Raw genomic sequence first — 15,879 nt, 5'->3', positions numbered from 1 at the left:
TGCTCATTATTTATGGGCCGAAATGCAACGAAAATTGTATCCGTCTTTGAAGTTCAAACATGATGCGTGAGAAGTTCAGCAGGGAAACAGCGTTTGATCCAGAGGAAATACTTGCGCTTCGAAAAACACACAAACACACACACACACACACACACACACCTGAGTAATTATGTGTACAACACACGGGCTCGGCATTTTAATGCTACAAAGTCAACAGTTGCTATTTAAAAAGGTAAAAAATTGTATTCAAGTTAAATTAGATCCGACTATAATTCCTTTAAAAAGAAACGTGTTAACGTAATGATTATATAGCAGTGCGTTTGTACAAATGGACAATTTAAAATTCAAAAATCTTAATTTACAAAAATGTTAACTTAAATCCAATAGGCCTACCTTAATTAATTGGATAATATCTGAGATTATTTTATTATTATTTTTCATTAGGCCTATTATTCTCAAACTGAAGTAATAGTAGGCTATTTCCGTGCAAAGACAAATTAAATGAAGTAAAAGCCATACGTAAAAAATAAAATTTAGGCCTATTTAGCCTTTTATGCTCTTAACTTCGATAGCATTATCGAATTATATCTTATTATCGATCTCAAACGCGCGGAGACAGTATTACAGAGGTGACGCCTGCTTAAAAAAACAATATATGAAAACAGAAATCAATATAAAAATCGCCTATAATCCACCTTTAAGGTTTGTAACCTTTTCTGGCACAAGGAGCTCAGCCACCCAGAGCATAAAATAAAACATGTTTTCATTTCTCAATGAACAACAGTAACGAACAATATTGCATTATGCCAAATGAATGTTGACCCAGTTTCTCATTTAACTGTACCTTTCTGTCTTCTGCCATGTTCTGGATTCATCATGCAGTTGTATAGATTGTCGAAATCTATCTTTTGTGTACAGAGAGAGTCAATAAATCAACAAATTAGAAACATTAGTAGAAACATTAGGCTAACCACATTTTAAAATACATTTTATTGTATAAATGTTGTTTTATATATTAGTCCATGCTGAAAGCCTGAAAGGGTCTAACTCACCGCACATGGACATTTCTTACCAGGCAGCTAACTAAAGGCTCAGTAAAACAACATACTATATGGCTAAAAGAAAAAAAGAACTGGTAATCATCTGACACAGGGTCGCATCTGGAACATCTGTTGTGACAAGCCTATCTTTTGTGTACATTTCTCTCGCTTGGCACATCCAAAGTCAGCTCTTCAAAAAAAAAAAAAAAAATTAAGGTGGACCAACCCTGCAAAGATGTTTACCTACAGCCATGCACGTGTTTCACATTTTCCCGCGTTTTTTTTTTTTCAGTGAATTTGTGTTCCATTTGTCAACGCTGCATATAAAAACAAATCACCGCGTGCTTATCTCAGACAACAGAAATCGTTTCATTCCGACTGAGCTTGCCAACATATAAATAATTTACTATAACACAACCAGTGTTGAGTTTCTCTCATTCAAAGGGTCATTTCCTCAGACTGTGATTACCTGGGATTATTGTTTGTTTCCAAAAACTAACATCTATTCATCCAGTCTTACCGTAAGAACCCAGAGTATCTTTAAACCAGCAAAACATGCCATGTAGTTGAGTCTGTTGTGGGGGACTATGAGTTTGTTTAAGCTGGCGTAGAATGGTCAGGTGACCTCTGACCCCTTGTGCTATAGACAGGCGTGCGTCTGTTGTTCAGTGAGCCGCAGGTTTTTGTCAGTGGCCCGTGTCGAGGTTCTGCTTATACTGACTGCTTAAGTGATCTATTATTGACTTGGGAGGTATAAGCTGAAATCTCCAGCAATAGACGCGTATGTGCTTATTCACAGAACGGATGGAAGGGACCCCTGGCATGGCTTTGTTGTGCCCCCCCACCAAGTCTACAAAAGTAGGAAGTGATTACCAATCGGACGAGCTCTACAGAGGTCATGGACAGAGGTACGTGAGGGTCCACAGATGACAAGGAGAAGGCTAATGACCAGGCGGACTGTGAAATGAACTGTTTTGTCTTCCTCTCCGGCCGGCGACTCGCCCGCTGTTGTTTTTCCTTTAAAAGGATGGCCTCCAAGTTTCCCGAGCTTCCTGTACCGTCTGATGAGATATTCCAGTCTGGGTACGTCCCTAGAGACACGTGCTTTATGGGGCAGAACGGCTGTGGGCCGTTTGAAGTTCCACCACCATCGCTCTGAGACGCATGAAATCCCACTTAGCTTAGTACCATGGACGGCTATTATTACCGCATACACTGACAAAAATATCCACTTTCAAACTCTGTGCATGTTCGTCAACTAATATTCATGTCTGTTTTAAATAATCAGGTTGAGTTACCAAATATCATGTTTATTGCCTTAATATGAAAACCAACAGTTTTTGTTTGAATCTTTTTTAAGTTATTCACTGAAGAACACTTAAGAATAGAGATGGGAATTGTAAGGATTGTATTGACTCTGGTTCCAAGTCATGATTCAAGTTGTTTAACTGCTCCATTAATGATTCTTTTCATTCGTTCTTTTGAGGAAGAAACATTTGGAAGTAATGCAATATTTATATCATTTACTTTCTTCAGTATAGCCATATTTTCCAAGTAATGTAATAACTTCAGATTTCAACAAAACAGATGTAACAAATCAGAAACCACTTAAGAAATATAGTTCTTGAAAAAGGTTTTTTACAAAAAAACCCAAAAACTTTTTAATGACTTTTCACAGCAAATCATAAAAAAAAAAATTAAAAAAAAAGAGTCGTTCATTAGGGAATCAAACTACGCTGGTCATGCTGTTCTAGTTGATTCACCAAAAAGAATCAGCTCATAAGAGTCATTCATTTGAAAATTGGTAACAGAACCAAAAGTGATTTTGGAACTGGTTCTGAATAAGAACTGGCTCTCAGTTATACTTTGGTTGATTGGAATTTACGCCTACTTAAAGGGATAGTTCACCTAAAAATGAAAATAATCAAACAGTTGATGGAACCCATTGACTTCCATAGTATGGGAAAAAAAAAAAAAAAAAAAACTATGGAAGTTAATGGGGTCCATCATCTGTTTGGTTACTGACAATCTTCAAAATATCTTCTTATGTGTTCAGCAGAAGAAAGTAGCTTGAGGGTGAGTAAATGATGACGGAATTTTCATTTTTGGGTGAACTATACCTTTAAGAACCTCATTTACAAATAGTGTAAACAATACTAGGTATCAGTTTTCCTAATGTGTTACCTCAAAAAAAGTAGAAAAGAAAAAGAAAACAAAAAGTACAAACTACTCTGGTGAGTGAGCTGTCCAGTTTTCGCAGAGCAAAAGCAATAAATACAAAAATAACTAGTTTGTCTTTTAGCCACATCCGAACACAGAGGTCAGCCTTGTCTTAAGGCTGAAAATAGAGCCGCCTTCATCAGCTCATGAGCTTAAAGGAAGAATGAACTGAAACTTGCTCAATGAATCTTTCTAACAAACAGGCCTGTCCGCGAAGCCTGAGCCCTTGTGATTAACCCTGTGTGATGTATGCAGGTCAGTCCAGAGGGCAATCTTAAACTCGGAGGCAGATTTAGAAAAACAGCGCTGGATTACTTTGCCGCTCAGGTGCGACTTCAAGAGCAAATACACCTACTGAAGCACATCAGCCTGGGGTAAAGCAAACAGATCGGAGCGGACGGTTTAAGCTCTGCCTTTAACAATAAAACGAGTTTAAATAACTATTGGCCATTGTGGCAAACTGCAACAAAACACGGTGATGGAGTGTGTTTATATTAGCTGCTTTTGCTTGAGCATTTTACCAATGGGAACTCATTCGGTTGGACGCGTCAATAACGGCGACCTCTTGCTAAATGTGATGATGTTGGAGCTCCGCCTCCGAATGGCAGTCAGCCACTAATTTAGACGCGTCCATTCAAAGAAAAATATATTAGCACCATGTTCAAGTATGTAAATAAAGTCAGGGTAATTTACGACAATCAGTTTGAAGGAAACGGTAAAGTGGGCCTCTGTCTTTCAAACTCAACTTTCGCTATATATAGACCACACACTGATCCGCTGGTCCTTGGACCCTGCGGCCAAAAGTCTCTGTGGGGGGTCCTGATGGTCTGAGAAGGCCACACTATTCACCATGTCAGTATGATGTTGCAGAACAGCCAGTGGCTTCAGTTTCTTCAAGCCAAACACTCTGATGTTGTTGTCCCACCCCGCCGTTGCTAGGATCTTGCCGTCTGCACGGATACGCAGCTGGGAGACCCCAGGATTGGTCATCTGAACGGAGTCGTGCATCTGTAAGGGAACACAAGTCAGACATTAATCCAAATGAGCCGCAATAGACAAATGCAAGACTTTAATTAACAAACGGCCCCGATGGAGTCCCTACGATTTCATCACGATGGCAAGTGAATTGAATATCAGATGCGAAATGAATCTCGCTAATTGTCACCATACGCGCTTATTCGTCTCAGGCGGCTAGAACGGATTATCGTTTAAATGCACGACGCATAAACTATTTACCAGAAACAAATGAGCTTGTTGTTTAATGACCTGAGCGAGAGCAAAAAGAACGGGGCAGAGAGCGAGAGCAATTCCCCACCAGCCACCTTCGGCTGATCTGTTGATTGAGCCACAAATGAACGGCTAAATAGCTGTTGAACCTGGCAGAGGAAATTCGTGAGCGACTCCAGCGCCTCAATCATCGGCCGTAAAACATTCAAGCACGAGCAAAATGCTACGCGCATGACTATTTGGATTGGAGCATGAGGCGTTAGAGGTGGGTTGAGTTACCTTTGTCACCGTGCAAGGACTGTTTTCGCTGAAATCTTTGTTTGTGAAGGCCTTGTTGTTTTAACAGTCTCTGGTGAATTACATTTGCATTGAAAGGTCTGGTCAACAGTGCAAGGGAAGCAAATACTGGCTAAAGATTACCTTCCCTTGCTCTCTGTGATCTACGGTGGCCAGGAGACCAGATAAATCTCGGTAATGGGCAACAATGTGACGTATTATAAAGTATTACCGAGAGCTCATTATCTGCGGCCCCTCTCCTCTGAGGACGCTCAAGGTATTTCCTGGAGAAAAGCGTACACGTGTGCTAAGCGTGTGTGTGCGCGAGCGTACGCGCCGTCTCTCCACGGGAGGCATCTGGTCCCGAAGCTGGAATCGAACTGGACAGCGTAAAATTGACTTCATAAGCAGTGTCCAGAGAGACTAATGGCTCTCATGCGGGAGAAGACAGTGAAGAATTTGTCGGCGTGCTCCTGTTTCTGCCTGGAAAATCAGAGCCAGTCACTCCTGCATGTGGAAGATATAAGCCAGTCAGGTATTCCTGACCCAAGCGGATAGAAGAATGCACCGGGAAAACCTGTCCCTAAGATTATTCTTTAACAGAGAAGCAAAAACAAGACTCTAGCATTACTTTTGTTCATATGTGAAATCAACTCACATTATAGTCCAAATCAAAATTCTGGAGCACGGTAATGATGTCACCTGCGAGCAGAAACTTTCCCACAAAGGGAAAGGGAGAGATGGGTTTGCGTGCTGCGGCCAAGAGGGACGGGGGAGAAAGATGAATCGCTCCGAGCCGAGGTTGGTATGCCTGAACTAAACGCCCATCTGGTCTATATTACAGAGTTGATAATGATGGGTTAATGTGTCTATCTGTGTTTGTTATGCTTCCCATAGTTTGTGTCAGGAAAATACATTAATTTAATTAAGAGGTCACAGCAAAGCGATAAAAAAGGTAAATGGGTGTTTATAAAGTGAGCCGCGAGGCCTGTATCATGAAATAACCATTAGAAAACCATGATTTACAGATTGCCACACTTTCGTTTTGGAAAAATAATTGAATGAACTGAATTTTCCTATAACTTTCACTATTCCAGGGAGTTTAAAAACAGAAGTTCAGAGATTATACATTATGGTTTCTTTTGTTTAATCCAAAAGTCTTGCTAAATTAGCACGTCTGGCTATCGTTTTTTCACACGAATGCATGATTTAAATGGTGTGTCTACCCCATATTCAATCTCATTCAAATGCAATATGGAAGCATTCATATCAAACACAGCCTTTAGAGTCTGAGAACTGTCATATCATTAGCTTTCATTTATGGAATCCATTCTCCATGGGTTCAGATCGTCTACAATGAACTTGCAGACTTCAAAGAGGTCAGTCTTTATGAACTATCCTTCATTTCTCTCTAGGACTATTGATTCCTGATGGGGGATACATAGGAAACGGTCATCTATGCACGCAACGTACACACATATGCTTGTCCTGTCGACGATTAACCAAAAACAAACCTCAAAACTTGCCTTAGGCCCAATGGTGGACGGAACGATAACACATTTACTTGGTTATACTACATCAAGACCAATAGAGTGCCACAGGGATAAGTCCTAAAGCCGAGAAATGAAATAGCATTTTTGCACTTCTAGTTCCATCATCCAAAAGTCAATGGTTTACAATGTTTAATGCGTCTTGAAAAAGACTAACAAGTGGCTAAATGGGACTTCAGAGATTATCAGGGACATTAAACGTCATCAAGCTGAGAAGTAAAACTCATCTACTCACTAGTCCGCTTTCACAGCCCCGTTGTGTTTATACTCGGGCTCTTGCAAACTATTCCATCTCAAACTTTCCAACTTGTAGATTTTAAATAAAGACTGAAAGAGTTGTCAGAAGTCATGCAAACATGGTGTGGTACTTTATAGCCTAACTTTTGCTTTTAATTCTGGCAATTGAAAATCAATTTTTTTTTTATATTGTTCATATGTCTATGTGGTGTTTTTGATATGCTTTAAGACAAACCATGTGCAAATTCACAAGTCAACACCATTGCTGAGTATTTTGTCTTTAAAACTGCAGTGATCTAAAGACAGTTTCAAAAACGCCACAAACTTGAACATCACAAACTACCTTGTAACCAATCACGTCAATGTGCCGGCAGGCTTTAGCATATCATTAACTATGACCGATCTGAAGCAAGGGAATCATGTAACATTAGCAACACATTATTAGCTGTTTGATAATGTAGTCAAGCAAAAGGACAATCATATTAATTACCGTTATGCCGTTATGAGTCAGACGTTGTAAAAAGCGATACCATTGCGCAGCGTTTACCTCAGTAAGTTGACCGAGTGGATCTCTGAGCTCGTGCAAGTGAGTGGAGGCAGAGCTAACTAGAATATTCATAGATCCGCATATAGTGAAGTAAGAGTTACATTCAAGCTATTTTAAGGCATGAAGATTTTTTTTTTTTTTTTTTTTTTTTTTCACAGGAATTTTTTTTTAAATATGTCATTTTCGTGGTCAAAGATGAGTTTTAAGGGATAAAATTATTGACTACAAGGGGTCTTTAAAATTTGTTGGTCAACATTTTGTTTATTATCCACAATTCAAAGAAATCCTATCAGCTTTTTGTCGAAGGAACCAGGGTGATGCTAACTTCCAGCTTGGCCTACAAAAACACGCAATTCCTGCGGCACTTTGTTAAAAAAATAAGTTAAAGGGTTAGTTCACCCACAAATGAAAATAGTGTCATTAATTACTCACCCTCATGCCGTTCCACACCCGTAAGACCTTCGTTAATCTTCGGAACGCAAATTAAGATCTTTTTGTTGAAATCCGATGGCTCAGTGAGGCCTGCATAGCCAGCAATGACATTTCCTCTCTCAAGGTCCATAAATGTACTAAAAACATATTTAAATCAGTTCATGTGAGTACAGTGGTTCAATATTAATATTATAAAGCGACGAGAATATTTTTGGTGCACCAAAAAAACAAAATAACGACTTATATAGTGATGGCCGATTTCAAAACGCTGCTTCATGAAGCTTCGGAGCGTTATGAATCTTCTGTGTCGAATCAGCAGTTTGGAGTGCCAAAGTCACGTGATTTCAGCAGTTTGGGGTTTGACACGCGATCCGAATCATGATTCGACACGCTGATTCATAACGCTCCGAAGCTTACTGAAGCAGCGTTTTGAAATTGGCCATCACTATATAAGTCGTTATTTTGTTTTTTTGGCGCACCAAAAATATTCTCGTCGCTTTATAATATTAATATTGAACCACTGTACTCACATGAACTGATTTAAATATGTTTTTAGTACATTTATGGATCTTGAGAGAGGAAATGTCATTGCTGGCTATGCACGCCTAACTGAGCCCTCGGATTTCAACAAAAATAATTTGCGTTCCGAAGATGAACGAAGGTCTTACGGGTGTAAAACGGCACGAGGGTGAGTAATAAATGACATTATTTTCATTTTTGGGTGAACTAACCCTTTAACCTTGATAATTTTTGGAAGCAATTCAATGACTCACAGCACACTTGGTTGCAATACACGGCGGCCAATTAAAAAGCTAAGTGTGATCGACTTTTGGCAGCAACGCAACGGGATGTTCAAAGCGCAGTATGTTGCTCTCTCCGGCATGGACTTGGCAGGCTCAACTGACTTCACACTGATCCACTGAAACCAGTTATCATCACTTGTCCACTTGAGCCTGACAATCCAGTACAGATGAGGGGTGTGTTTGCATTTTCCGGCGACGGCGTTTAACGACACACCCCTTTCGCTTTTAATCCCGTTTTTTTTTGTTTTTTAAACCTGCACCTTTCAATTGAGCATTACACCTAGTGGACACCTGAAAACATCTTGGCACAAGAGCATGAAAAAAAGTGAAATCAATACCTAATATTATTGATGACAGTGAAGGAATTTACAAAGCATCCTGCTTCCTCATTCCAGAACACCCCTTGATAGGGCAGCCTGATCCCTCCAGTCAGGTGCTGACAGATGCTGGATACCTGAAGCACGGAGCCTGGTGTGGTGCAGGATGGGTAGGAGGAGGGAGGGCTGTTTAATTGAGAGGGGCGGTAGGAATGTAGGGATTGGACGTGAAAAGATGTGAAGATCCACCTGTGAGTGCTGTCAGCACGTCTGCAACAGCATGCACAGACAGCCATGCTTGATTTACACTAATCTTTACACACATACAACAACCATCTTTGCCTCACCCTCCAAAATCTGGTCCGTCTACATCTGTCAATAGTCAGGAGCGCAGCTAACCACCCATAACCAAATCTTGATCAACAAACGTCTTGCCTTTGCCATCACACACACTGCTGCGATCACACATGCAAAGCGATACGCAAGCGTAATCACTCTTAGTCAAAGCTGTGACAGATGCGGCTGCTAAATTCCACCACCACGGCTATCATATCCATGAGCATGTGTGGAACGGTGGGCCGCCCCGGGCGAATCACTGTTTATCTGTGCTTGATAAAAACTGCTTTCCCTTTCTTCGGCTCACATACACCAGCTTACAGAATATTTCTCTTCAAAATGATAAAGCTGAGAGTCTTCTCATCAATAAATTTACTAAGAAAAAATGTTAAACAAGGGTTTTTTCATTTCATAACGTTATCGAAGGTGAGACGAGAAATGTGACAATATTTAAAGACCCCCTGTGGTGAAAATCAAGTTTTTAATGCTGTTTATGTCTATGTGGTGCTTTTAAGACAAACCATGTGCAAATTCATCAGTCAGCACCATTGCTGAGGATTTTCTCCTTAAAATGGCAGTGATCCAAAGACAATCTCAAAAACACGGTTTGAAATCGCCTTTGTTCTCTATGTCACAAATATGTTGTAACCAATCACATCAACATGCAGGCGGGCTTTAGCATATCATTAACTATGCTCTGAAGCAGGGGGGTCTTGAGAGAATCCAGGTTATCCTGGTATAATTTTCTGTTGATATGAAAAATCAGGTACATTTCGCAATATAGCGGGTGAATTATGTATATGATGTATATTACGATGTTATGATGAACTATATGCCTTCCTCCACTGATGTTCTAAGTAGTTCAAAGCATTTCTAAGAATGCTGATTTTTAGAAGGCAGCTGTCTGACTCTGAGATGGCAAACGGGAACATGGTTTGTGTAACATTAGCAACATATTATTAGTTGTTTGATAACGCAGTCAAGCAAAAGGCTAATCATATCAATCACCGTTATGTATCCGATGTTGTAGAGAGCGATAGATAAAACGCATTACCATTCTGATACATTGAATTGTAGACAAGCCTGTATAATTTACTCTTCCACTTTTTCTTCTTCTGAATCAGTTTCTGGTTCAAACATATATGGCTGAATTTATCCAATATTTCCACTTGCCATTGTGCAGCATTTACTACGGTAAAGTTGACTGAGCTAATGTGATTGAGTGGAGGCGGGGACTAATTTGCATATTCATGAATCCGTGTACACTCAATAAGGCAAGGGTGTAGAGTTACATTCCAGCTATTTTAAGGCATCAATAAATTTTTTTTTCACAGGGATTTTTTTTTTAAAAAAATGTAATTTTGGTGGTCAAAGATAAAATTGGTTTTAAAGGATAAAATTGACTTTAAACAATTTTTACTGTTACAAGAAATAGGATTGGAGAAAAATGATACAACACGATAGTAACACTGCATTAATGTTTTTTTTTTGTTTTTTTGAAAAAGAAAAACCACAAAGGAATATATGACTGTTTAAAATAATCCAATAATAGACAATATTGTCAGGAATTAACCCACCTCAGCTGAAGTTTAAAAGGATAGTTCACCCAAAATTGAAAATTCTGTCATCATTTACTCATCCTCAAGTTGTTCCAAACCTGTATGAGTTTCTTTCTTCTGCTGAACACAAAAAAAGATAATCAATGGGGCCCATCAACTGCCCTTCAAACGACCTTCTTTAAAATATCTTCTTTTGTGTTCAGCAGAAGAAAGAAACTCATACAGGTTTGGAATAACTTGAGGGTGAGTAAATGATGACAGAATTTTCATTTTTTGGTGAACTATCCCTTTAACAGCGAATAAACACCAGTAAAATGAAGCGTTTTGCTATCAAGTTAATTAATTCACCCAAATCCATCCTATACAGATATGAGATTAATCAGACACACACTACCGTTCAAAAAGTTGGGGTAGGTAAGATTTTTTTAAATGTTTTTTAAAGAAGTCTCTTATGCCCACTAAGGCTGCATTTATTTGATACTGACCGCAAACTTTAATGGTATACACAACATATACGTACACACTAAAAAATGCTGGGTTACAAACAACCCAAAATGGACAAACCCAGAAGTTGGGTTAAATGTTTGCCCAACCTGCTGGGCAGTTTTATTTAACTCAACTATTGTTTAAAAATTACTGTATGGCTGGCTTAAAATTAACATATTAAACATATTTATAAATGTTAATTTCCAACAAACTTTGGGTTCATTTTAAGCAAATAATACAGTAATTTTTAAACAATAGTTGAGTTAAATAAAACTACCCAGCAGGTTGGGCAAACATTTAACCCAATCATTGGGTTAAAACAACTGAATTGCTGGGTTTGTCCATTTTCAACCCAACTTGGGTTGTTTTTAACCCAGCATTTTTTAGAGTGTAACTTCACTTGCATCTACACAAAATGGTGCAAATACACAAGTGAACTTGAAATAAGTTACATGCTAATGAGTTGCATTGCGAAAACGCTCTTTCTGTAACAACATATTAAAGCACTATTTATCAATAACTAAAGCATCTAGAAACCACAACATTGTATTACAATAGTGTATTACTCATTATAATGTTATTTCAGGAGCTCAGGTTTTTGGTAAAGGACTAGTTCACCCAAACATTTACTCATGCTCATGTCATTCCAAACCTGTACGACTTACTTTCTTCTGAATAACACAAAAGATGATATGGTGGTGTCCAAACAACACTGGACCCCATGCACTGACTTTTATTGTATTGAAAAAAAAATTATGGTTAGTAAATGTTGAAAAAAATATTTTTGGTTATTTTGTTGCTCTCTCAAACTAAAAAGCTATTTTTAACAACTAAAATTAGACACCATTTTAGCATTTAAGTCAAAGTGAAACTGACTAAAATACTGTACAACATGAAAAAATTGACTAAAGTCAAGAAAGATTGTCTTCAAAATTCAAACTATGACAGAAACATGAAAAAGAAAATGAATGCTGATAGAGTACTGTTAGCGTTCTCCGCAGCGTGCGCATTTCAGCAGCAGGTTAAGGTCGGATGGTGGAGACCCTGTTGCTTCATCTCTTCTCAGCCTTTCGTAGAGCCTCCCACTGTGAACTACTGTTCCTTTTATTGCAGATGTGTTTTTTGTTTGGTTAGCAGCTTGCGAGGTTTTGATGTTTTTATTACCTCTCGCGGGTCATTCGTCAAGCGGGGCGAGCGAGAGGAGCAGCCACCCGGCAGATACCCCCAGCTCTACCGCCACACAAAAATACGTCTGTGGGAAGAGCTCGCAGCGGCTGTCTGGACGTCACACTGCGCTGCACTTCGGGGTAATTTAAAAGCCCCGGCAGACTCCTTTTCCGAGCTCCTCTTTTTTTAGGCCCTCTCCGCCAAGAATTACATTTTAAATCAATTTTTTTTTTGACGTGCAAAATAAACCGAACCGTCGATACAGCTCCTATTTTGTGAATAAACGCTTATTACTGCAAATACATTTTGCATGCTAGACAAAATAGGGAGGAAGGTTTGGGAATATTTCTAATCCATCCATTCATGTGTAAAAGGCGCTGGAAAAAATAACAATCCACGCACAGGACTGGAGTGTTGTATATCAGAGCTTTTTCACACAAATTTTCTAGTCGAATGTGAAATATTGAATCTGTAAGACCTGAAATCAGCAGAGAATATGGCCGCTAATGAGGCATTACTTTTCAGATGAGTAAAGTGTTATGCAAGATAAAACACGGCTCTGGTGTGTGCTCATTTTTTAAGAATGCTGTATAAATATAAATATAAAAGCGTTTGTATGCGCACAGTATTGTGGGAGAAGAGATGTTTTTGTCTAGAGGCAAAATCTGGCCTAGAACTACAGTATGACATCACATTGTAGCTGAGAGTTGCCAATCTAAAGTAAAAGAGACTGATTTATTATACAACAGACCTGAGGAAACTTTAAATTCTAGCCAAATACTTTCCAAGTGTATCAGGTGGTGTGTGTCTGCATGGCCACGTACACACCACTGCTAAAACACTCCTCAATACTGTTACTTTACTACTAAATGCCTAAAGGCTGGAATACACTACACGACTCTTGTTCAGATTTTTGCCCCGATTTGCAGTCTGGACGAGTTAACAATAGTTGTTGAAAGTCTGCACCAATCTGCAGATTTTGGGCAGTCGGAGTTGACAGATTTAGCCAACCATGCTGAGATTTCCGGGCCGAGAATGGTTTGTAATTTTGCAGTGTCGAACCAAGTTCAAATGGAAATATAACTGGAACCGTTCCTTACCGTTTTTAGAACCATTTGTCCCAACGGTGGAAAAGCGGCTTATGATCCTCAGTCATTTAGTGTATGATGCCGTTTTTCTTTGGAACAATTTACAAAGTTGGCAACTGTATGATGTCAAGTGTTTTAAAATCTGTGCAGACTTTAAGGGTGTGTTCACACTTGTAGTTTGGTTCGTTTGGTTTGTTTGGTCAGGACAAAAAAAAAAAAAAAAACATTTAGTCCTGGTTCGCTTAGCGTTCACATTGGCATTTTTAACCCTGAACCTAAAGATAACAAACCTGATTGGTCGGCTTTTATGACGTATATTTCGTTACGGAACTTACCTAACATCCAAAACAATGAGCTAAATGCACTAAATGCTACATGGTATTTTGACCAGCTGAGAACTTGTGAAGAGCGTATAGAAAGTGTAAAGGAGTCAAAACAGCGGCAGGAATCCCTCCGTCACACACATAAACAAAAATCTGCTTCAAGGAGAACTGTAATGAGCAACTTTGCGACTATGATGAGAAAAACAGGTATGCTTGAGCATTCTGTCCTTGTTAGGGTCGCATCTTGTGACATCATGTCCTGTTTTTGGTTCGTGTACATGTCTTTGGTCCATGTTGCATTCATATTTCATTCGAACTGCACCAGAGTTAGTTTTGGAAGCGGACAGAGACCCATTGTTTCTCGGTCCACTTGTTGGGTGCGCACCAGGATTCGAAAGGCAGCATTCACACTTATTCAAATGAACCGCACTAACAGAGCAATCGCACAAGGGTTCGTTTTAATCTAATCAAACATGCCAAGTGTGAACACACCCTAAAAGTCATGTAGTGTATTCCAGCCTTAAATCGTTCTGCACACACAGTGTTTGATTATTTACAGGAGTGACAGCTGAATTTTAATTCAATCTTTGTAGAGAACTGAACTGAACAACCAGTTACTATTTGGATAGAGGGTGAGAATATAACTGCAGTTTACTAATAACTGATGGACAATAATAAAAACATCTCTAGTAACTAATATTACTTTGGCCAAAAATAGCTAACACTAAATGGGTTAAACTGTTGGCATCCTTGTTTCTTGTCTACAAAAGACAAAGAAATGACAAAACTGAATTAATTTGATATTAAAGTGAAACATAATATTTACAAAAAAAAAAAAAAAGAACATGGAAAAGTGGATGTCCTGTAGCAGAAAAAGGGGAGTCAAAGGGAAGGACAAAAATATCTTGTTAAAATATTGATGGCATCGAAATTTTGATGAGGCTTTTTGACCGAACTTTGAGGCTGAAGGTCAAGTTCACCTTTGAGAGCATCTTGACAAATCCCAATGGTAACGCTTCTTTTTCAAATTTAAATCAATATGTGATTATTGCTGTCCTTTATTAAAATAAGTAGAACTACATAATTGGATTAACTACGGGTAAGTTTGGTTTTAGAAAGGCTGTATTACTTACAACAGTATCCTAAAACAGTATCCTATTTAAACATTAACCAATAGTCCACAAGACCTTGGTGAAATCAGACAAAAAAGGAAAGTTGATTCAGAGGTGTAGCAAACTACACTGTACATTTTGGCCCTGTTTACACCTGGTATTAAGATGCATTTTGGTCGAACGGATCTCAAGTGGACGACGCTAAATACAGGTGTAAACAGTGTCTAAAATGTTTTGAGCTTGTTCACTTTCGACCACTTCCAGAGTTAGTCGAAAACGCATTCGACCGGGTTGCTTTTGTGGTGGAGTCGCTCATGTGGTCAAATGCGAACAGCCACAAAAGACCACCTACTCTCCACCTACTGATCTAAATCGTAAACATTATGGTAAGGGCACTAGACAGACAGGATTTAAACTTTGTCGACTGGAGACGACCTACGTTTGGTTTGAAGATAAAAAATGTACCAAGCACAATGTTCTCTCACCATTCCTGATTTCTAACCTGCACTCACAGCGTTTGGCGTGGTCTTGCGGCTGTCAGAGAACAAATGAAAGCTGACGCTCTCTGTATGTTTTTCCATCGTTTCCGGCCGCATTCATCTGTAAATTGCGTGAACATATTTCGTTGATTAGATCAAAAGATCGAAAAAACCCATAGATTTACCCACCCATAGACAGAAGTGGTTAAAAGTGGACAAAAGAGACGGATTAAAACACCAGGTGTAAACGGGAATGTGTCTCCCTCATCTACTTGTGACCAAAACGCATGTTAATACAAGGTGTAAACAGGGCCTTTGATAATTTCACTGAAAAAACATGAAGAAAAAGTAAATCAGGTCAGTTTTGAGTTCATGTTAAATTAACCTGAAGGTTTTGCTGCTTGTCAAATGTCCAGGATTGGAGAATCTTCTCTGAAGACCCAGAAATGCCTTTCTGCCTGCATACATCAACATCTAGACACATGACTGGCTCAGGATGCGCCTTCAGACAGCTGAACGGACGGCGATGGGAAACATCCCATAACACCAGAGAGCCGTCCTCATACCCAGCACACAGAACAGGACCAGAATCCGCCTACATAGAGAGAAACAAACAGAAGATGTGAGAACATGTGAGAATAATGGAGATCCAAGAAAAGGAGTATAGAAAAACGGAAGGG

The 15,879-nt window shown here is 39.1% G+C and overlaps 1 protein-coding gene across 5 annotated transcripts in view; it reads right to left on the bottom strand.

The window, feature by feature from the left end:
- The window catches only part of gnb1l (guanine nucleotide binding protein (G protein), beta polypeptide 1-like), a 66,654-nt gene that overhangs the window by 26,257 nt on the left and 24,518 nt on the right, over positions 1 to 15,879 (bottom strand). For 3 of the 5 annotated variants that reach the window (XM_051894194.1, XM_051894197.1, XM_051894196.1), the window contains 2 exons: positions 15,585 to 15,794; positions 2,432 to 4,268 (listed from right to left, as the gene is read on the bottom strand). In XM_051894194.1, coding sequence (XP_051750154.1) covers positions 4,002 to 4,268; positions 15,585 to 15,794 — 477 coding nt within the window. In that variant the 3' untranslated portion in view covers positions 2,432 to 4,001. Of the gene's footprint in view, positions 1 to 2,431; positions 4,269 to 12,763; positions 15,321 to 15,584; positions 15,795 to 15,879 lie in introns of those variants that run through there. The other 2 variants (XR_007930270.1, XM_051894195.1) reach the window with 2 other exon arrangements.

Source organism: Ctenopharyngodon idella, chromosome 5, assembly GCF_019924925.1.
Source record: "Ctenopharyngodon idella isolate HZGC_01 chromosome 5, HZGC01, whole genome shotgun sequence".
NCBI lineage: Eukaryota > Metazoa > Chordata > Actinopteri > Cypriniformes > Xenocyprididae > Ctenopharyngodon > Ctenopharyngodon idella.
Note: the sequence above shows the minus strand (reverse complement) of the source record. Positions and strands in the feature narration are given on the sequence as shown.